The sequence below is a fragment of the Neofelis nebulosa genome, chromosome 9 (assembly GCF_028018385.1).
Source record: "Neofelis nebulosa isolate mNeoNeb1 chromosome 9, mNeoNeb1.pri, whole genome shotgun sequence".
NCBI classification, from domain to species: Eukaryota; Metazoa; Chordata; class Mammalia; order Carnivora; family Felidae; genus Neofelis; species Neofelis nebulosa.
In genome coordinates this window covers 127,097,841-127,120,563 of record NC_080790.1, presented here as the reverse complement: position 1 = coordinate 127,120,563, position 22,723 = coordinate 127,097,841, and the positions used below count along the sequence as shown (strand labels likewise).

General features: G+C 52.3%; 1 protein-coding gene across 6 annotated transcripts in view; it reads left to right on the top strand.

Moving 5' to 3' along the window:
- The first annotated feature begins 117 nt into the window (after nt 1-117).
- The window catches only part of ELMO2 (engulfment and cell motility 2), a 39,850-nt gene continuing 17,244 nt past the window's right edge, over nt 118-22,723 (top strand). The window contains exons 1-9 of one of the 6 annotated variants that reach the window (XM_058685830.1): nt 118-245; nt 11,569-11,696; nt 11,998-12,038; nt 12,478-12,550; nt 12,889-12,939; nt 16,934-17,115; nt 18,644-18,743; nt 19,808-19,959; nt 22,421-22,499. In XM_058685830.1, the coding sequence (XP_058541813.1) occupies nt 11,619-11,696; nt 11,998-12,038; nt 12,478-12,550; nt 12,889-12,939; nt 16,934-17,115; nt 18,644-18,743; nt 19,808-19,959; nt 22,421-22,499 (756 nt within the window). In that variant the 5' untranslated portion in view covers nt 118-245; nt 11,569-11,618. Of the gene's footprint in view, nt 246-7,400; nt 7,509-11,435; nt 11,459-11,568; nt 11,697-11,997; nt 12,039-12,477; nt 12,551-12,888; nt 12,940-16,933; nt 17,116-18,643; nt 18,744-19,807; nt 19,960-22,420; nt 22,500-22,723 lie in introns of those variants that run through there. The other 5 variants (XM_058685831.1, XM_058685832.1, XM_058685833.1 and 2 more) reach the window with 5 other exon arrangements.

Sequence of the window (22,723 nt, the reverse complement as noted above, 5' to 3'; positions counted from 1 at the left end):
TGTTTCTTTAAGGGGCCTCTGCTAGTGGGGCGGGGACTTCCCCCGGCAGCTGGGCCCGCCCCCTCTTGAGTGACAGGCAAACAACCCAATTACAGAAAGAGACTTCAGCGTGACGGCGGAGCGGAGCAATAGGAGCCCGGGCTGGCTTTCGGGGGCGGGATCCCGGGAAGGCCGAGCGGGCGGAGGCTGGTGGAGCGGCGGAGGCGAGACCCCGGCGCGGGAGCTGGGCCTAGGTCGGCGCCCTGGTGAGTGCGGGGCGCGCCGGGCGCCGGGGCGCGGCGGGCCGCGGAGAGGGGCCTGGCCCGAGGGACGCGGGGCGGAGAGGCTGGGCCGGGAAGGGGGCCGGAGGCTGCGGCCTGCATCTGCCTCGGGGACTGAGGGGCAGAGGGGCTGGAGGGCGGGCCCGGGCTGCAGCGCGCAGGTTCCGCAGGGGGTCGCGGCCCTGCGGGGGCCGCCGGGCCGCAGATTTGCGACCGGCAGGGGCGTCGGGTGGGGAAGAAGGAGGGCCGGGCCTTGAGGAGCGTGGGGAGGAGGAGGGTGGGAGGATGGAGCCTGCGGGCGCGGCGAGCAGATGGGGGAGGGACGGGATGGGAGAACGCTCGCTGGGAGCCCGAGGAGCGTGTGGGGCTGGGTGGCCCTCGTCTGCAGTCCTGGAGTCTCGTCTCTCTTGTCATCGCCGCCTCCGAAGCACACGCTGCTCGTCCCCCCCCCCCCCCCCCCCCGCCCCGTCGAGCCGGCCGGCTCTGCAGCCACCAGTCCACCTACTTCTCTCCGCCGCTCCCCCTCTGTTCAGGCGTCTGTCGCCTCCTACCTGAACTGTGGCATTGTCCTACCTGAGGTGCCCCCACGCGCTCTGGCTGCTCTGCTGTGGGCCTCGCACCGTGGCCAGTGGGGTGTTTGAAGGTGCACATCAGATCAGGACACTGCTGCGGAAAACTGGCCAGTTGCCCACCTCTTGCAGGATCGGCCCCAGATCCTCGTGCAAGCCCCGGAGATCTGGCCCTTCCGACCTCTCCCTCCCGTTCAGTACTCTTCAAACGGCCCTTTTCCTATTCCTTCTACATACCAAGCCCTGGAGGGGCGGGGTGGGAGGGGGGTGGTCCTTGTCCTTAGTCTTCTTTCTGCCTGGGCTTCTCTTCTCGGCCTGGCTTAGTCCAGTAAAGTCTCCTCCGTTCTCTAAACCTGGACTCAAGTATCACTTCCTCCGGTCGCATCCCTGGGCTCTGACTCCTCCTCCAGGTAAATTCCCCACTTTTGTCACCCTGTGCACTTCTCCTTCGTGACACTTGAACAGTTGCAGTTTTCCTTTTATTTGTGAAAGTATTTAATGTCTGTCCCTCCCATCCAGACAGTAAGGCCCAGAAGACTGTGTCTGGTTTTGCTCCTTGTGTCTCCCGCATCTTGCACAAGGACCAGGCACTGTCAATATTTATTAAATCAGGGAGCGGAGGACTTGGCTTTGACAGGAGGGAGGGGGCGTGAATCACGGTACCTGCCGGCCTGCCAGTGGGAGAAAGAAGCCAACGTTGGAATACTTCCTGTGTGCCGAGCTCTGTGCTAGAGTCATGTTCGACATCCAACAGAAATATAATGCACTAGGGTTCCTGAGTGGCTCAGGCGGTTAAGCTTCCGACTTCACCTCTGCTCATGATCTCGCAGTTCGTGAGTTTTTGTGAGTTCGAGCCCCGCGTCGGGCTCTGTGCTGACAGCTCAGAGCCTGGAGCCTGCTTCAGATTCTGGGTCTCCTGCTCTCTCTCTGCCCCTCCCCCGCTGGTGTCCCATCTCTCTCTCCCTCTCAAAAAGAAAGAAACATTAAGAAAAGAAGAAAAAAATACGATGTAGTGCATGCAATTTAATTTTTTTAGTAGCCACGTTAAAAATGAGTAAAAAAACAGGTGAAATTAATTTTTAGAACACGTTTTACTTAACATATTCCAAAATAATACTATTTTGACACATAACCAATATAAAAACACTATTAATGAAATAGTTCACATTTTTGCGGGTGTGCTAAGTCTTTGAAACCTGGTGTGTGTTTTCTGCCTGTGGCCAGTCCATTTCAGTTTGTGGAAACCACGTTTCCAGGGGTACCTGAGCAGTACTGTGGTAGGAACTGCCCTATTGGGCTGTGCAGTTCTAAAAGCTTCGCCTACCTGTGGCATTTAATCCCGTTTACTTTCTTCTAAGGTAATTATTGTCTGCATTTTACTAATAAAAATCGTGCGGCTCCTAAAAGTTACGTTGCCTACTGGTGACCATGCTAGAGTTTGTGAGCAGAGGAGGAAAGATTAGGACCAGTACCCCGTCTGGAGTCTGGTCTTTCTATACCCTGTGCTGCCTGTAGGAGGTGTCATGCAAATTTGGGGGTGCAGGGAGTGGGGACGAAACTTGAGAACAGTGGCACCTGTGGGTAGATTGCCTATTCTGTCTGGTTTCATTCACAGTACTGCGTCGGCATGCATCGGTGCCCCCTGTCTGGGTGGCTCAGGGACAAGCATCTTTGATGCAGTTGGAGGAAAAGCGTGCAAGACAAGTCCTTCTTGGACGTAGTCACTGTACCTCAGCACAGTGGACACCAACTCGGCCCGGTCCCCGGAGCCGGGTAGAAAATATTTGCGCCCTGCGGCATTTCAGAGGTGCTGGGAACACCACGCTCGGGTTAACAGCGTGGCTGTTCCGGTCCACAGTTGCTCACTGAGTGAGGTTTCCCTTCTTGTGAGGCCAGCGCTGTCCTAGGGCAGTAGAAGTCACCGCCTTTGTCTTCAGGATGCTCACTGTGGAAAGACGAGGCCAGGTCACAGGGTGATTGATTAGATGATATGCACGACACCCTGTGGTACAATGAAGAGTGAGAGAGAATCAGTGGTTGTGCAGAGCCCGAAAAGTTGCCGCCGAGGCCAAGCTGCGTCACGTGCTTAAAAGTGTTGAATTTGAGTTCCTTTAGGTGGGTGGGTGCTTTGCAGTCTGCCACCGTGCCTGCGTAGACGCTGCATGGCTTATTTCCTCATCTGCCCGGCTGGTTAAGGCGTTTGAACCTGTCACCCCACTGGGCATCCTGGTTTAACGTGAGTCGAGTCACCAGGGAAGGTTCGTTGAGCACCTGTTATGTGCCAGGCCTTGTGCTTGGCCCCTCTGCTTTGGAAGTGACTAAAAAACTCTCCAAGGTACTTCTTCTGGAAGAAAGTAGTCCCCGATTGCCTTCACCTGTGTTCCCATTTTGTCATCAATGTCCTGCAGCCTGGCAGGTCGGGCTGCTTCGTGCTGGGGAACGCGGTTAACGCGTTTTTGTAACTTCTTCAAGTTCACACAGTTGGGATTCTGCTTACTCCTATCAGGTATTGTGCTTAAAATGATTCGCGTAGATCATCCCACTTAATATCCACACCCACTTTATAGAGCAGGGTTGATTTTAACCCCCATTTCACTGATACAGAAACTGTTGGAGGGGGATCCAAACCCAAGTCTGTCCCACTCCAGAACACAAGCTCCTAAGCACTAAGTGACACCGCGTCCCTAGCAGGTCACGGTGGAAAGAGGCCTCAAAAACATCTAGTGTAACCCCCTCACGTAGATCAGGACAAGAGGCCTAGAGAGGCCTGTGCTCGTCGCCAATCTGGGCAGTCAGGTCTCCTGCCCTGCAGTGGGGGGGGAACCTAACCCAGACATGGGGGGGGCAAGACCTTCTTTTGTCCCCAACTGGTGGTGTGGCCTTGCCAGCTTCTCCGGACCTCAGTTCTCCTATTTATAAAATGAGAGGGCTTGGCCTGATTTTACAACACGAACAATGCTGTGTTGTTATGGTGGGTATTGAAGGAGTCGGGCCCTTAGCCCGGGATTTCAGCCATAACCCAGGACTCTTCACGGCTCACCACACCCCCTCCCTGCACAAGCTCTGTCGCCCTGTTGCAACCACAGTGGTCTGTTGAGGGGAAACAGTTTCTCAAAGTTCGTCCATATTTTCCATCTCAGTGTCTTGTTTCCAAAAACCGAGGTAAGTGGTCTGCAAACACTGACCCCCTTCTAAATCCGTTGATGATTATAGTTAGGGATTTATAAAGTTCTAGGCAATGAATAGTCCTCTGTCATTAGTGTTTTTATTCTCTTTTTAAAGGCAGTTAGGTGTCGGGGCATCCCGGAGGGTATTTTTAGGTGGAATTCTGCAGGCCCAGCCGTGTGCTGGGCATTGTGCTGAAAACTTTGGGGAAGAGAAGGCGGGGGAGTGGACGTGGGCCGGATGGGTCCTGCTCTCGGGTGGCTAACGGTCCAGTTGGCCGTGGCTCCTAACCCTGACCGCCGTGGGGAACACTTGGGTGGGGAGGGGGAGTCAGTGGCGTGGGGTGGGCATTGATGGTGCACAGCCGGGGTTGAGAACCACTGGCCTGCAGTCTGCTTCTCAGACTTGAACGTGCATGCGAACCACCTAGGGGTCTTGTTAGAAGGCAGATTCCGACCGAGTGGGGGTGATTGTCCATTACCGCAGGCTCCCAGATGACTCTGCTGCTGCTGGAGTGCAGCTCACACTTGAGTAGCAAGAGAAGAGGCTACATATAGAGAATTGCAAGTCACTGGGATTGTGGAGGGTTGTGTAAGAGACTGGGAGCGCCGGTGAGGATGCGGTGAATTCTGCCTGAGGTGAGAAGACTAGGAAAGCCACGCAGATGAGTCGTTGTGTGAGCCGGGCCTTGAAGGATGAACGGAACTTTGCCACTTGGACGAGGTGGAGGGAATAATAGCTCAAGTGAGAGCACAGGTTCAGAAGAGCATGATGTTTGAGGCAGCAGGATGGTCTGGTGTGATATACTAGCGTGATGACAGTGCGATGACAGTTCTGGCCTCAAGAGCCACATGGACCCAGAGTGAGCCAAATGCTCTGCTAAGGAGTTTAAACTCCGCTCTGTAAGCATAGGAACGCTGCACAGTGATTCTCCGCGGGGTAAGAGGAGACCCAGGTGATTCTTAGGGTAGGTGTTAGGAAGAAGGAAGCCCAGACAGGTACCCAGTTCCCATACCCTTACTCACTGCACTTTGGCTGCAGGTTAGTGGCTTTTGGGTGAGTCTGGTGTCCTGCAAACTTCTACAAAAAGAAACGCCAGGGGCGCCTGGGTGGCCCAGTCGGTTTAGCATCCGGCCAGCTCTTGATTTCGGCTCAGGTCGTGATCTCAGGTTTGTGAGATCGAGCCCCGCATCGGGCTCTGTGCTGACAGCGCTGAGCCTGCTTGGGCTTCTCTCTCTCTCCTTCTCTCTCTGCCCCTCCCCTGCCCGCCCTTCCCCACTTCGAATAAATAAACTTAAAAAAAAAACCCAAAAAGTCAGCTGCTGTTGGCATGACGGTCCTTCTCAGTGTTTCTAGCAAGCCGTGCCTGGCAGAATTTGAATCTCTGCCAACCCAATTCCCCCCTTCTGCACCTCAGAGCTCTCATCCTCATTCAGTGGCCCTAACTAAGGGAAGTTGAGTCACTTCTCAGATGAGAAGATTTCAGAAGGAGAAGCCTCTAGTGAGATTGTGGTTTTGATTAGAAAGAGGGTGTGACCTCCAGTTCCCTTCCTGGTGTGGCCGACTCTGTTGCAGGAAACATAAACCAGACTCACCCATGCCGCCCCCACTGAATCAAAAGCAAAAGAAGAGAACAAAAAGGCACATGTCAGTCCTTATCCTTAAAAGAACTGGGGGCGGCAGGGGGGCCGGGGGCGGGGGGGGGGGGGGGGGGAAGCCTTCACTGCCTGGGCCATCATTGACAAAGCTCTACGGGGCCCTTGGTAACAATGTTGATTTTGTAAACACACCTTCCAGAAGCCGCTTAGGGAATGGAATGCTCCATCGGAGACACCGATGCTACGATTTTTCTCGTTTCCCCAGCTTTGCCTTTGAAACCCGGTGCTTTCATTCTCTTGTGTGAAACAGATTTCTCTTCCACAGATCAGTGTGTGCGTCTCTCATCTCTCCCGTCCTGTGGCATTTTGAGTTTTTCCAAGCCGGCTTTACATCTGTAACACTTCAAAGGGGATGGCAGGTGAGGGCTGGCAGAGTTGTTTCATCCCGAAGAGGTGTTATCACTTCTTTGCCCCCCCTGGGCCTGGATGTGAACTGCAGCTCCCTTATCCTGGCTGTTTGGTGTTGAGCTCTGGAGCACTGCTGAGCGGCTGACCAAGAGGCTATTTATAACCCCGAGAGTTTTGCAATGTTACTGAATCGCTTCGACCTAATTTCCACTTCCTTTCTAAAATGAAAACGAGAAGAGTAAGCAAGCCAGTACTGAGAGAGTTCCCCACAAGGAGACCCTTCGTCCGGGAATGTGCTCTGGACCATTTACTGCTCCGACTCTCCTGTCTCCTGGTGCCTCCAACAGAGAGAAAAGCCGGGGGGTTATTCGCCCCTTTCTTGTCGGTTGCGTCAGGGGCGCCAAATCTGGTTTTCCGGTGAGACACGTTCTCACGTTAGAGATGACAGCAAAACTCTCAACAGTGGAACCGCTGTGCAGTTGGAAGGTGGTAGGACGCGGAGGGAACGCCAGACAACCGGCACGGTTCTGGCCAGTCCCTCTCCATTCAGAGGCAGGCCTGGTTCGTAGGAGCTGAGGAGGTCAGAGCCGACGGATCTGTGCAGACACTGGTCCTTTCTGAACCGCACCGGTATGCCGGGTGCCGTGCCAGGTTGAGGAGCTACAGGGTGTACCTGCCCTGGGGGAGGAGCTAGTGAGGAAGAGAGACGTGTAAATACATAACTATTGTAATAGTATGTACAGGAACCACAATAATAATACCTGTAACGGGGCAGGACGAGAGCCTTCGCAGAGGTCTGGACAGAATGCTGTGAGAACAGAGTGGCCCCCTCCAGCCTCATTTTGCTAGGGAAAAGTGGGGAAAACTAAGAACGGTAGAGAGGAAGTGACATGTGAGCTGGGCTTTGATGTTCGGATAGGAGCTCTTTTGACCGTCCATGGAAGGGGGAGGACATGCAAGGGTACAGAAGAAACGAGGGGCGCCTGGGCGGCTCAGTCGGTGGAGCGTCCGACTTCGGCTCAGGTCACGATCTCGCGGTCCGTGAGTTCGAGCCCCGCGTCGGGCTCCGTGCCGACGGCTCGGAGCCTGGAGCCTGCTTCGCATTCTGTGTCTCCCTCTCTCTCTGCCCCTCCCCTGCTCGTGCTCTGTCTCTCTCTGTCTCAAAAATAAATAAAACATTAAAAAAAAATTTTTTTTTTAAAGAAAAGAAATGAAAGAACGTGGCCTGCCTTGTAGAAATACCAAGTATGCTGGGAAGATCTGGCTAGATTATGAAGAACCGAATGCCACACGGGGAGGTGTCGATCTCCTTCTCCAGACAGTGGAGAACCGTTACCTGTTGGAATAGTGAGCTCTTGCTATACAAGTCTCTCAGCCTCAGTGTGCTTAGGCTACAGGTACAGCAAAACCAGAATTCTCCAGACACCTGCTGTGGGCCACGTACAGCACTGCCTGCTTTTCACATGGCCTTCAAACAGCACCAGACTACCTGGGATCTAATTATTAAGGTTAGCCGTGTCACACTGAGCAAGGTACTTAATTTCACGGTGCCTCTATTGTCTCTTAAATGGGGATAATAATACGCCACACAAGGGGGCTTTGTGGATTAAATGAATTAATACAGGTAAAGCCCTCAGAATACTACCTTTGCACCATGCCATTGTTAGCTAACGTCATCAGCATCAAAGAAGTACGACGTAGAGGGGAAAGAACTAACTTTGAAGTCATAAGACTCAGCCGTGAGATCCAATGCTAATGCGATTTCTCTCTTTTCTGGGAGGGCAGGGAGGCGTGGGAAGGAGCTGTGTGGAAGACAAGCTTCTCAACCGATCTGAACTTCACTTGCCTCCTCTGTGTAAAGTAGGGATGATTTACAGGGTTCTTTGAGCATCAGCTGTAGAAATGCCGAAGAACTGAGTGATCGGCTATAAAGAGGCTGTCTACCTATTAACTGTTACATACAACTGTCACATACATGTCACCGTATCACTGGTCTTCTCTAAACACACCAGACTTACCTAAGTGGGTTTCACTCTTCATTAATTCAGCCAGTGTTAATTGAGGGCCTGCTCAGTGCCATTATCTTTTTTTTTTTTTTTAAGTTTCTTTACTTATTTTGAGAGAGACAGAGAGTGAGTGGGGGAGGGCCGACAGAGATGGGGAGAGGCAGAATCCCAAGCAGGCTCTGAGCTGTCGGCACAGAGCCCGACGTAGGGCACAAAGTCAGGAACCGTGAGATCACGACCTGAGCCGAAGTCAGATGCTTAACCGACTGAGCCACCCAGGTGCCCCTCAGTGCCGTTATCTTAAGCCTGTCATGCTGCTGTCTGTTTGGGTCTCCATTTAGAGTTCCTTCAAAGCTTGGGGTCAGACTCAGCCTTAGGCTTTTTCATTGCAATGAACAGAAAAGCAGTCCAGTTCCATTGAAAGGAGTTTTTTTGGCAGGATCCAGGGGAATTTCAGGCACCCCGAGCGTAGGAGTTGGAGCCATGGAATCTGGGAAATCATCAGGCTTTTTCCATCTCTTTTTGGGACTTTGTGGTTTCTAGTTTGTGGCCTCTGCTTATCTACTGCACATTTCCGGATTCTTCCTGCGGAACAGCTTCCTCTGAAAGCTCTTGGTTTTTGCTTCGCGGTATCTTTGACTTGCTGGTGGCTTTGGCTTGGCAGGGTACCTGCTGTGAGGCTGACTGCAACATTTCTGATCCAGGGCCCGTTGTGATCCAACGTCCTTAACCCGTGTCTTTAAATTTAAGAGAAAGAGCTGGATTGGTTCAGCTGAGGCTGAGTGTTCCCCTCGGTCCCATTAGCTGGGGCACCGGTGGGGAGGGTGTCATTCAATATGAACGGACTGCCTGCACTTGGTGAGAAAGGGCAGGGTTGCTGAGAACTCTCTGCAAAGACAGTATCCAGAAAGGAGTTCTAACAGATACTGGTTGTTTCTTAGCAACACATTGAACTAAGGGCGTAGTTTCTTTGGGTGAGGACTTTGAAGTGGGCAGTCTTCATTTGGGTTTGTACGTTCTACTTTAGAATCATGGAGTTTTAGACTCAGGAGGCAGTTTACACGTGGTTTAGTTCAACACTCACATCTCACAGTAGAGACTTGGGTGAAAGGGACGCCTACACATCCCCTCCCCCCACAGCACTTAGGGACAGGACTGTGACTAGGTCCTGAGTCCGTTGGATCCAAATACTGTTCAGTTCCATGTATTTACAGTACAAAAACAGGCAGCAGTCATGTATGGCAAGAGAAGTCAGAAAGGAGTTGCCTCCTGGAGGGCTGGAAGGTGGGGGATTGATTAGGAGGAGGTAGGAGGGAATTTTCTAGGGTGATGAAAATGTGTCAGGTCTTGTTTTGGGCAGTGGTTATAGAAAGATGTGTGTATTTTTTTTTTTTAACTTTTTTAAATGTTTATTTATTTTTGAGAGAGAGAGACAGAGTGCAAGCAGGGGAGGGGCAGACACACACACACACACACACACACACACACACACACACGCAGAATCCGAAGCAGGCTCCAGGTTCTGAGCTGTCCGCACAGAGCCCGACGCGGGGCTCGAACTCACAGACTGCGAGATCATGACTGAGCCAAAGTCATATGCTTAACCGACTGAGCCACCCAGGCGCCCGACATGCGTGTGTTTCTATTATATATACTTATATATATATATATATATATATATACATGCATATACATGAGCTCTGCATTTCACGTATATAAATATACATGATATATAAATTATATCTCAGTTTTAAAAAATGATCTCACAACTGTATAGTCATACCTCCTAATTCTGGCACATCTACCACTAAGGATGGGGATACCTGCCCCAGGCACCCCGAGATTCATGGTACCGCCCCTGCCGTGCTGTGTCACTGGAGCAGAGCTTCTCAGCCAGGAGCTATTCTAATGGGAACAGTTGCCAGAGGCTCATTGTGTATCTAAGCCCATAAACATTGCATGTGGAAAATTCTGCTTGGAGCTGAGAAGCTTTAGGGGCCATCAGGCCGGCCCCCTGCAACCCCTTCAGGCTTGATTTCGTTCCAGCGAACCGAAATGCGGGCTCGCTCAGCGGGGAGGGGAAGAGCACTGGCCAAAGCCAGCCCCAGGTCCTGTGTCCTTTACTACTTACGGGCTGGTGGAACTGAGGCAGTTTAACCAGCCTCTGAGCGCCAGATGTGTCCTCTTCAGACAGGAGTAGTAATCTGATTCCGCCTACTTCCTCAGGCTGCTGGGAGGGCTCAGCAAAACCGGTGGAAGCACTTTGAAAACCATCTCTCCATTGCCATGTCCTGAAAATGCTGGTATTTTCGACAGTTGACTTCTGGAGCAGCCCGCCCCGATCAGGACATTGGTCATGGAAGCTCCCCTCTTTCTGAGACTCGTGGGTGTGTGGGGGAAGGAACTGTGACCCCTTTCACCAAAGGAGTGTGTGCTTCCCAGGCTGCGAGAACTGACATCTGTGCCGGGGGCCTAGCAGTTGACAGCGTAAGTGAATAACAGCTCAGCAGCAGCTAGCATGTTCCGGGAGGGCCGGGCGGTCTTCGTTAGCGAAGCAGGAATTGCGGAGAGAGGCTGAGCCCGGTGGATGCAGGAGGAAGGTTTCTTTCGTTAAGCGAGAGAGAGGCCTGTCCTGAGCCTGTAGGTGAGGAATGTAAATATACGTGGAAATAACCCATCAGTCGAGTGACTTCCCTTCATCAGACCTTGGAGAGAAAATGCTTTAATTACTGCTTGGAGCACCACTAAGCTGGCGGTTGCCTAGGATACCGGTCACATGGGCCCATCTTCCAGACCTGTTCAAAATGATTCGTTTTCCTTCATTTTGGAGACACATGGGGGAGGGGGGTCAGAGGTACTTCCGGAGCCTCGTCCTCCTAGAGACGGGCCCTCGTGTGAGGCTGTCCTCACCGCCCCACGCTTGGGCTCTCAACAGGCCTTGCCCTTGGCAGTAGGGACTAAAATAGCATTTCCTGTCCCAGTTCTCTTCCCCGTTTTCTGAACTCTGCGTCATCCCACACAGAGGAGGCTCCACACTGTGTCCTTTGAGGGGGAAGGAGTGGCAGCAGAAACTGGAGAGGAGGCGAGAGAGTGTGTGGCCGGGCCGGGCCGACACCGGGGGTCTTCCTAGGATGGCTGCAGACGGAAGGGCTGGCTCCGCTCAGCTAAGCACTCGACCGAGAACAGGCTCTGTCTATTCTTGTCTGTCTCAGAGGCTATGCTTCTCCCTCTCAAGGTCCCAAGGCCGGCATTTTGCAGTAAATTCATCCTTCTACCACACAGTCCTCCTGACCCTTAGACCGAAGTGTCACATGGGCAGATCTTGCTACCAGCTGATCTGCAGTTGATGGATAGGCTTTGTCCCGTTTCTACTTGCTGATTTAATCTAAAGAGACAGAAAGCCCAAGGAGAGGTTACGGTGTGATATAGAAAAATTCCAACCAAGTAGTTCGGTATGTCACTTTGGACACTATCTATCTTCTGATTCTCCAAAGTATCTAAGGAGTGGAAAACGAAGGCAAGCTCTCTGACTCTTTCCTTCTTTCTGATTCTTTGTCTCCAGGCGGCTGTGTTTGTGTGTGTTTCTTGGAGAAACAGGGCCCATTGGGAACAATGCCACCACCATCAGACATTGTCAAAGTAGCCATCGAATGGCCAGGTGCTAATGCTCAGCTCCTTGAAATCGACCAGGTAAGCTCCTGAAATGAGAAGCAGAGATGCGGGGAGCAGGATCTGGGAAGTGCATGGCAGAGGGTGTCTTCAGGGGTGGGGGCCGTTGGCATCAGGAGTAAGAACCAGCAACACGAACGTCAAGGCCTGTCCCGCCCTGCCCTGTGGAAGGTTGGTCCCGGCTTGGGAGAGGCTTCCTCTCTGGGAGGCAGTCCACACGAAGGCCCAGGTCGATCCTTCTTAGCAGCCCCTCATCAGAACCTTGGCGTGAATAGCCTGTGGTTGCTGGTGAAAGATCTCTCTCTCTCTCTCTCTCTTTCAGAAACGGCCTCTGGCATCCATCATCAAGGAAGTTTGTGACGGGTGAGTAGACACTGTCCTTGTTCTGGACAAGGACAGGCTGGCTACTAGAGGAACACTGCCAGACCTTGAGAGGAGTCTCCAGTTAGTTGCGTCCCCGGAATGGGGCTTTTGCGGATCATTGTGTTACAAAGGAAGTAGCTGAGGAGGATGTCCCTAAGAGCTCCCCTAAACCTTTTTTCCTCCTTTAAGCCCAAGAATGTCCTGCCCGAGGTCCGGGCGGGGTGCGAGGCCCGCCCCCAATTGCGCACACCATCTTTTCGCGGTGCCCATCTTTATGCAAGTTGCTTTTTCAGCATCTCCGCCTGAACCCGTGGGATCCCCCCATCCTCCAAACAGGCCGCCCAAGCCCTTGAGCGGCTGGGCTGGAAATGAACACGTGCAGCCTCTAGCCAGGCCTGGAGGGAGGGCCCAGTGCCTGTACTGTGTGTTTCTTACACAGGTGGTCCTTGCCGAACCCGGAGTATTACACCCTCCGTTATGCAGACGGCCCCCAGCTCTACATCACGGAGCAGGTCAGTGCCGAAGCAGCAAGTCAGGCCTCACTCGGAAGCGAGCCACCCAGGGAGGTGGCGCTGTCGGCCTGGCCGACCTGCAGGCAGCTTCTGTTTATTGGGGACGCACCAGCCCCTGCTTCCTCTAGTGGCTGGAAAACCATGGCTTCTACATCCTGAGGGCTCGGGGCACACGGAGGGGGTGTGAGTTCTCAGGCAAGAAGCACGCGGAAGGAGGCCTGACCAAAGAGGCTTGGTTATGACTACTTTAAAATGACAGCAAGTTCTCGTTGATTCAGCTGGCTTGCACAATTTTAATATTTTATCTCAGCTACTCTTTTTTCCTCTTTGCTACCCAGACGCGCAGTGATATTAAGAATGGGACCATCTTACAGCTGGCTATCTCCCCGGTAGGTATCCGGCTCTCCTCAGGGGGACGTTTATTTAACACATTAGATGATCACCCACCTTAGGCCAGACTCTTTTCCAGCAACCAAGACTACACAGCTTAAAAAGTCAATCTTTGAGGGACGCTTGGCTGGCTCAGTCAGTGGAGCAGCCGACTCTTAATCTCAGGGTTGTGAGTTCAAGCCCAGTATTAGGTGGATATTACTTTAAAAAAAAAAAAAAAAAAGGCCATCTTTGCTTTCACAGCCTTGTTGGGAGTAAACAACCAAAGACCTCTCTTAAACATCTTGACAGAAAGTTGCTTAGGCAGCTGTGGGGGACTCAGAAAGGGACCGCCTGGCTCAGCCTAGGGATTCCCAGAAAACCTTCCCAGAGAAGGGGGAAGCTTAGCGCAGATGTTGAAGGATAAGCAAGAGTCAGCTGAAGAAAGAAGAAAATGAAAAGTATCCCAAGCAGAAAGATGTGCTTTGGGGAAGGCGGGGGTGCTGGGTGGCAGAGGGCCCGCAGCAGCCAGGGGAGAGCCAGACCCGGAAGGGTCCCAGATGGCAGGGGTCTCAGATGGCCTACTCATGGGTTTGGACTTTATGCAGAAAGGGAACGTGGGGACATTGAAAGATTTTCAGCAGGAAGGTACACTATGTTTAGATTTATATTTTAGGAAGATCACTTTAGTGACAGTGTGAAAGATGGGCTAAAAAAAGAAGGTTGGTGGTAGGAGGAATCTTTAAGAAGCTAATGAGCCCGTGAAGGCAAGTGACAGTGGAGACGGAAGGACAGGCATGAGAAATATTTAGAGGCAAACCAGGGGATGTGGTGACATCCCGGATATGGAAGGAAAAGGGAGAATTTGAGATGACTCCCCGATTCCTGCCAGAGTGGCCCTTAAAGGCAACCAAGGGAGCAACCAGAAGGGCAAAGAGAAAACCAGGAGCAGGAAGTAGCTTAGGAGCTGAGGGCAGGGAGTGTCGGGACAGAGGAAGGTATGGTCCGCAGTGAGCAGAGAGCAAGAAAACCAGGAACAGAAAAGCCGTTTGTTGATCTGGGAAGCCCATTGGTCCCTGGTGGCCTCTGCGAAGACAGTTTTGGTGGGGTGATGGGTGACAGACAGACTGCAGTGGCAGCAGAGTGAGGTCCGTGACTTTACCGCGCTGTCAGGAAGCTCGGTCATAAGAGGAAGTAGACACAGAAGGCAAGAACTCGGGGATGTGGAGCCCAAAAGAGAATGCTGTTGAAAAGGGAGTAAGACAGGGGCGCCGGGTGGCCCAGTCGGTTAAGTGTCCGACTTCAGCTCAGGTCATGATCTCACGGTTTGTGGCTTTGAGCCCCGCATCAGGCTCTGTGCTGACGGCTCGGAGCCTGGAACCTGCTTCAGATTCTGTGTCTCCCTCCATCTCTGCCCCTCCCCCACTCGTGCTCTGTCTCTGTCTTAAAAATAAATGAACATTGGGGGCGCCTGGGTGGCGCAGTCGGTTAAGCGTCCGACTTCAGCCAGGTCACGATCTCGCAGTCCGTGAGTTCGAGCCCCGCGTCGGGCTCTGGGCTGATGGCTCGGAGCCTGGAGCCTGTTTCCGATTCTGTGTCTCCCTCTCTCTCTGCCCCTCCCCGTTCATGCTCTGTCTCTCTCTGTCCCAAATAAATAAATAAATAAATAAATAAATAAATAAAAACGTTGAAAAAAAATTAAAAAAAAATAAATGAATGAACATAAAAAAAAAAACTTCTTAAAGGGGTAAAACATTCATGTGTTTCAAAAATCAAAAAGTTTGACAAAGATGCAGTGAGGGGCGCCTGGGTGGCTCAGTCGGTTAAGCGTCCGACTTCAGCTCAGGTCACGATCTCATGGTCCGTGAGTTCGAGCCCCGTGTCGGGCTCTGGGCTGATGGCTCAGAGCCTGGAGCCTGCTTCCGATTCTGTGTCTCCCTCTCTCTCTGCCCCTCCCCTGTTCATGCTCTATCTCTCTCTGTCTCACAAATAAATAAACGTTAAAAAAAAAAAAATTAAAAGAAAAAAAAAAAGATACAGTGAAAGGTCTCCCTCCCTGCCCTGTCCCTCATCTACCTGGTTCCCCGCCTCCTCCACCCTTTACAGTTGCTAACTGCTGATGCAATTTTTTTTATGTGTCTTCGAGAATAAGCTAAGAAGGGAGAGGAAGGTCGATGGTGCAAACGGACCGGGACCTTACTGGGTCAGGACAGGAGGAATCCAAAGCCCAGGTGGAGGGATTTTCGACTGCTCAGTCCCCAAGGAGGACAGTCGGGCATGGGGGTGGCTTAGGTGGAGAAGGGCTGCCAGAAAATTAAGGGCACGATGACATGTGTTTTCTTGGTGAGGGATGAGACTGGTCCGTCTGCGCGGAAAAGCGACGCGGAGTAGTAACAGCTAACGGTTCCGGAATGCCGGCATTCTGCTGAACGCTTTACATACGTGCTATCGTTTAACCTCGACAGACACCCGATGAGATGGGTACTCCTGGCAGCCCCATTTTGCAGATGGGCAAACTGGGGCTTAGGTTAAACGACTTGCCGCTCGTCACACAGATAAAAACGTGGCGGAGCTGCCTCTCAAACCCAGGGCTCTCTGACTCCCTGCCAGTATTCTCACCAGCATGTTCTCCTGCTCCCCCGCCCCCCCTTCCCGAACTCTTCTCATCTTAAGGACTTCATTTCCCCCCTTAGCTCCGCTAGCTTAACGTGACAGCCCGGGAGTTGCTTTCGCAGACGTGCTGAAGCGTTTTACAGACCTCCTGCGCAGACTAGTTGACTTTCTCGGGAGTACATCTCTCTGGAGCAGGAGGCAGCGGCCCAGAAACGCTGTCTCAGGAGGAACGTTAACATTTGGAGTTGGAAGTTTCTAAGTGTGATGCAGACCAGTGTTCTTCAAATTGTTCTATCCTGTGACCTTTTCTCGTGGCGTGCGCCTTCTCCGCTATGGAGAGTGTGGAGGATTTCTGTGTCCTTGAGAGCCGTGTGCTGGTCTAGGGCCGTCTTTGTAAGAATAAAAGAGGAAAGGCAGAGGGTAGAGAGGTGAACCGGCCTGACTCTTTGCCAGCAGCAGGAGCCGGGCTGCGGTCACTTGCTTAGCACTGTAAAGACCCCAAGAGCATTTTGCTCTCAAGGCTCTTCCATTCCAGCGGAGAATACGAATTAGCACACAAAAACATCAAGAATGATGAATCGGTCACTTGCAAGGCACTGACTATAAAGCTAGTTAAGTTCAGCAAGAGGAAGGACCAGCGAACACTGGGGAAGGGCTTATGGCCGAAGCTTGTAGAAAGGAGGGAAGCAACCTGCTGGGAAAAGTTGGTGGGCTAGGAGAAAGCTTAGTCACCAGCCATCACTTTGAAAAAGCTATTTTGAAAGCTTCCAGCTCCTTGATACTCTTAAAGTTTCCCCAGGACTGTCAGTTTTGAAGAACAATGATACGGACTTACAGAGAAGGTTAAAAAAAAAAAAAAAAAAAAATTTGTCAGGCTTACCACATTTTCAGATTGAAAGGGACCTTAAAGGGGACCATCAGATTAAATCCTCCGTCAACGCAAGAATCCCTTGTGTGGCATCTTGGCCAGCCGGTTGTCCAGATTCTCCTTGATTGCTTTTGGTGACTGAGAGCTCATTACATCAAGAGGCAACGTCGTCTACTGGCTGACGGCTTAAATTAATAGAAAACTTCCCTCTGTTGAGCCAATATCTGTTTCTCTGTCTGCCAGAGGTGGCGACTGTTGTCTCCTCAGTGTGTCTTGTAGTCCTTCAGTGGGAAGTTTTTGTAATCCATAGACCAGAGTGCTACAGAAAGGATACCCGTAACTACAGATCGGTCTTGGCATACTGGGAATTTCCTGATTGGTCCAATAAGCCTGTAGTAAGCAACTCCTAGACAGTGTCAACAACAGGGTCTGCCTCGGGCTGGATGGCCACAGAAAGGCCTTCATGAGCCACTCACAGAGCGGTAACCTGCCGCGAGGACCAGATGGCACACATCTTGTCTCTGGTCTCGTAGTCCCGGGCTGCACGCCAGCTGATGGAGAGGACCCAGTCGTCCAACATGGAGGCCCGGCTGGATGCCATGAAGGAGCTGGCCAAGCTCTCTGCCGACGTGACCTTCGCCACCGAGTTCATCAACATGGACGGCATCGTGGTGCTGACGCGGCTTGTGGAGAGTGGAACCAAGCTCTTGTCCCAGTGAGTATTACTGGGCTCTTGCTCGGGATTTCAGAGACTCTACGCTCGGCGGGGCATCCTTCCCTCATCTCCACCGAGCCTCTTGAACTTACTGGGCACCTTGTGGGTGCAGAGCAGCGTGCCAGGCACTAGGGTCTGCACAGAGGAATGCACCGTCACGGTCCTCAGTCTTGTAGTCTAGCTGGGCTCTCACAGATGCCGCGTCGGAGCGAGAACAGGGGCTTCAGGAGTCAGGAGGAGAGAAGTCGGTTCGCGACAAACCTGTTAATTTATGGAAAATGATTGGCCTGGGGGAGGCTAGTGAGCAGACTGCCCATTACTGACCAGAACAGGGGTCTGTTCGTAATCACCCCCTGCTTCCTCTCTCCCCTTTCCAGTCACCTCCCCACTTGCACACACGTGCGCACACACAGGCCTTCCTCTGTGTTCGCCATCTCCCCACCACCCATTGTCACCGGGAGACGAAGCTCCGCAACTTTTCCATCTCCCTGCTGGGATGGGAGTGGCGGGGAACCGCGCCGTGAGCAGCAGTGAACGAACAGGCGCTTAGTTAGCTGTCTAGGCCTGTGGTGCCTCAGCTGGCAGAGAGGGAGTCAGAAATCTTTCAGCCAGTGGATCAGCTATTGAAATTTTCAGCCAAACCAAGCAGCTAATCGTGGGTGTTTGTCTTAAGTCTCCGATTTTGCAGCTGCACTGGAATCCTGAAGCCTTCCGCTGCCATCAGCGCTGGCCCAGGACTTCCGCAGTCTGCCGGGAGTACGGCATTTGGCTGGCCTGGGTTTCCTCCTCTTTAAAACGGAGATGCTGCTTCCATTGCCGTATTGTCACGAGGAATTAATGGGTCCGAACGTGCCTCGCCATTGGGAACAGCGTTTGTTAAATCGAGAGCACCGTACAGACGTATAAAGGGTTGTGTGTAGAAGGAGGAGGGACACAGGAGAGAAGACGTTGTATTCCCCGTCCTCCTCCAGCACTGCGGTAAGGGCTTCGCATACCTTGTCATCTTGCCCTCGCCACAGCCCTGTGATGTTAACGCTGTGAGACCAATGCGGTCTTACAGAGGAGGAATTTCAAGTTTGGAAAGGTAAAACGTGCACAGTTAGTAAATAGTTGACCAGGATCGAACCCATGTCTGAAGTTTGTACTCCCTGTCCTGCACTCTGCCCCCTCTTGGCCTTGGACATGGGCTGTGGGCTCCCTTGGGTACCCCCGCCAAGTGTTGGGGTCGACAAAGGTCTGATAGCTTTCTCGGGTTGGGAAACAGATGAGTGATTGTGTTTCCCTGAGATGAGGCAGTAGGGGGAAGGAGAGCCTGACCCGCAGCGGCCCTTCCCAGAGACGGATGGACACCTGGACAGAACCTGCTGCTCACCTGCCGAGGCACGCATGCAGGCACTCGCAGCCACACCGCCTGACCCCTGGTGTGGTGCTGACGCCGGGATCCGTCCCTGTTGCGGCTGCCGTCACACCTGTGTTCCCTGGTTCTGAATCTTTGTGTTATTTTGTGTGCGTGTTGTTGATGTCTCAGCTACAGTGAGATGCTGGCATTCACCTTGACCGCCTTCTTAGAGCTCATGGACCATGGCATTGTCTCCTGGGACATGGTTTCCATCACCTTCATCAAGCAGGTGAGGCCTCCGGCTTTCTGTCTTCCCCGTCCCCCTCAGTGGCCGCTGGTCCTCTAGGTTCACGGAGAGATGCCGGCGAGATCGCCGTGCTGCTGGCGGTCGGCTCTCTGCCCCCGAGGCCCGTTTTTTTTTTTATCCTCACGCTCGGGTCTTCCTGGGGCTCCTGAGAGAATTCCTTCATTGCCCTCGAAGATGGAAACGGGCTCCCAGAACTGGAGGTGGCCAAAGCGGGACGGGGTTGTCAGTGAGGCCTGGGACGACACCAGCCGGTCAGCCAGCACGAGCCCGGCGTCTCTGACCTGCTCCCTGCGCGCTCCCTTCTCTTTGGAGACACATGTTCATGGCGTCCGCCTTGTATGTCAGTCTGCCTTCTGCCGGCGGGTCTGCAAGGCAACCTGCTCGGGTTGTCAGATCGACCTGGGTGCCTGGGAGGGCGTACTTTTGCTTTCCTTTGTTCTGTAGGGAGGGGCAGCGTCACTTCCAAAAAGTGAACTAAAACCAATGAGTAATGTATCTGCTGACCTAGAATCACACCTGTTGTTGGCTCGGGACATTGGGAATTTCCTGACGCCGGAGATATTTAGGCAAAAGTGAAATGGGCACGTGTCGAGGACATTACAATGGAGGTTGAGAATAACGGGGAGTGATGAGATTACAAGACTTTGAGGGCTTCCTGCCTCTTGAGCCTCTGCCGGCCTGTGTGTGTGTAGGGGCACAGTGTGTGTGTCAGGAGAAGGGCCCATGGCGATAAAAGGAGTTCCCGATTTCAGTAAGATCCTGTGCTTTCTCCACTCAGCTTTCCCATGCCTGAAGCTCATTTTGAAAACAAAGGATCGAGCCCTTAGATTTTGAGGAAACACAGTTGACTGGAAGCTGTTGTTTGAATTTGAATTGTCCATGCCTAGGGACCATAAACCAGACACCGCTGTCCACGTGGGGACAGTGGCCCGGTATGGATGGCATACCAGGAAGGAGAGCCTTCGTGGGCTAACCTCAGAGACTCGAGTCGCCCAGCACGCTTGGGCCCCGGGCTCCCTGACTGATCTGGCCCTCGCTGGCTGTAGATTGCAGGGTACGTGAGCCAGCCCATGGTGGACGTGTCAATCCTTCAGAGGTCCCTGGCCATCCTGGAGAGCATGGTCTTGAACAGCCAGAGCCTGTACCAGAAGATAGCAGAGGAAATCACCGTGGGACAGCTCATCTCTCACCTCCAGGTGTGAGTAAGAGACCCCGCCCCGGCCCCCTTCTCGCCTCTTATTCTCCGTAGGTCTCCCAGCCCTACCCCTTTGCTTGTGTTCCAAACCACTGGCCTGCTTGTTCACTCATCCGTCAGCACTTTCACACTATGGGAACGCTCCCGGGATTGGGCCCCGATCGTGTCACGCTCCTGCCGCAATCCTCCGCGGCGCCCCTTGTCCCTCAGGCTGAAGGGAAGTTTTCCCGGCCTCCCTGTACCGCCGCGTCCCAGACAGAATTAGATGCTCTCTCCTCTTTGGGCCAAATAGTCTCTCTTTGTACCTATGAGAATTATATAGAAAATCCCCTGTTTTTGTTATCTGCCTCCCATTTTAAGCTTTGAGCTCTCTGGGAAGAGGGACCAGTCATTTTTGGATCCCTTGCTTTGGTTTAAGGAGAAGTCAATTAGTATTTGAGAATGAACACTTAGCAAACTAGCAGTGTGCTGTGTGTGTGGGGCCGGGGGGAGGGTAGCAAAAACTATTGTATAGGACACGAGTTCGGGCTTTCCATTCAGATCCCGGCTCCACTGTGTCCTAACTAGGTCTCTGCCTTCCACATGTCACCTTGTCCCATCTGGTCTCCGTTTCCTCAGGTCCAGGCTGGGGTTCACCGTGTCCATTACTCAGACTTGTGAGGCTCAAAGGGGTTAGAAGGTCTAGCATAGTGGCCAGCACAGGATGGGTATAGAATTCAGGAGTTTTTTGTTCTTGTTTGTTTTTGAAGAAGCTTATCCCATTCCAGGCCATTTTGTCAAATGGTAAAACCAGAAGACAGATGAGCCCTTTGGAGCCCTGTTCCTCTCCTCCCCATCCTTTGTACTTCACTTTAACCCTATTTAAGGGGGCTGGACTCCCCAAAACAAGGTGGTGATACTGTTGACTCCTTTGTTCCCTTTTAGCCTTTTGGGCATGGACAGAGTGCCGACAGAATGGCCTGTCAGGCCCGGGGAAGCCAGAGCTCCCAGCTTTGCTTATTTATAGCAGCCTTGTCTTCATTCAGCTGTGCTCCCAACCTGTCCCCACCCCACCCTCCCACCAACAGCCCCGATTTCTCCTTGTCACTTCTAAGGAATTCTTCAGTCTCTGTTTTCATACCCCAAAGCCAAAAGGTTGTTTGAAATGAAGGGAACATTATAAACTCCAGATGGAGAGTTCTGATTTTCCTGACGTCAGACTGACCTTTCTGTTTCTTTGTTTCTGAATCAGGAATGACCCAGTTGGGTACCCAAGGATGATAGAGGACAATGGCATTTCTTAGGGGTCAGTCCGTGAATATTTTCAGCCCGTAGCTACTACCAGAAATTATGTCCTCTGCTGTTGGGGCTGAGAGATACTTAGTGCCCTCCGTGAGACCTCCCGGATGCCCATTCACCCCACCTGAGCAGGAAGTCTGTTAGCCCGTCTAAGAAGAGAGCCACGGAATGCATCCCCAGTGCGGCCCTTGGAGACATTTTGCCAAGTGCTTGGATTATAAGATTCCAGAGAACGGTTGTCTTTAATTCATTCGTATTAAAATGGAATAAGTTTAGGGGCGCCTGGGCGGCTCAGCTGGTTGAGCATCCGACTTGGTTTTGGCTCAGATCACGATCCCAGGGTCATGGGATTGGGCCGTGCGTTGGGCTCTGTGCGAACGTGGAGCCTGCTTACGAGTCTCTCTCTCCCTCTGCCCCTCCCCGGCTCGTGCACGCCCTCTCTCTCTCTCTCCCCCCAAAATAAAAAATAAACAAAATGAAATAAATTTGTAGTTGAAGACTTTGAAAATAGGGAGGAGCACAAAGAGTCAGTCCTTTTCCCATTTTCCCACCTGCAGACATAACTACTGTTCACATTAAATTAACTGCCCTGCTAGTCTTTTTTTCTGTGTATGTTTTTGTTAACAAAACTGGGAGCTTACTACACATACTGTGTGTACCTTGACGTTCTTATGAAATAATATCTCTTGAATGTTTCCCCATGTTAAAGATTCTTGGTGGTTCTAAATCTTTTTTGCATGCCATATGCCTTTGAAAATTCAGTAACAGTTATAGACTCTCACCTCCTTGGAGAAAATAACACATAGTCAACCAACCGCATGGAATAATTTCTGCACCATTTCTAGGGCTTACAGACACTCCAGACTCATCCCCGAGTCCCAGGTGAAGAACCTTCCCGACATGATTTTTATTGATGACCTACGACATTTGGATTATTTACCATTCTTTCTTTTTTTTAACAGTACTCGAATGAAACACTTTGCCCAACTCTCTGATTCCTGTCTTTGGATAAGTTGCTCTTAGTGGGGTGGCCGGGTCACAGAGTATGCCCGCTTTCGAGGCTTTTGAGGCTTCACCCCAGACGATTATTTGATTACCATCTACAAGCGACTGCTGTAAACGCCCCACGGGGCTCTCGCTGGTCCGTCTTCTAATGTCCCTCTGCCTTCTTTCTCCACCGGCACAGCTCCAACCAGGAGATTCAGACCTACGCCATTGCACTGATTAACGCGCTTTTCCTGAAGGCTCCTGAGGACAAGCGACAGGTCTGTGGCTGTCTTTTCAAGCTTTTCATCTGGGCTCTTCCAGGAGAAGAGTTGTCACCCACCTACCCTTTGCTGCACGGAGAGCAGAAATGCAGCCATTTCCCCCAAGAGTCCCTTGCTCCTGTCCCTGTGTGTCAGGCCCCCTAGTTCCAGGGAAGAACCAGAAGGGGACCCCGCGGGTCTCGCGTCAGAGCAGGGGCCTGCAAACTTTCTCCTCTAAAGGG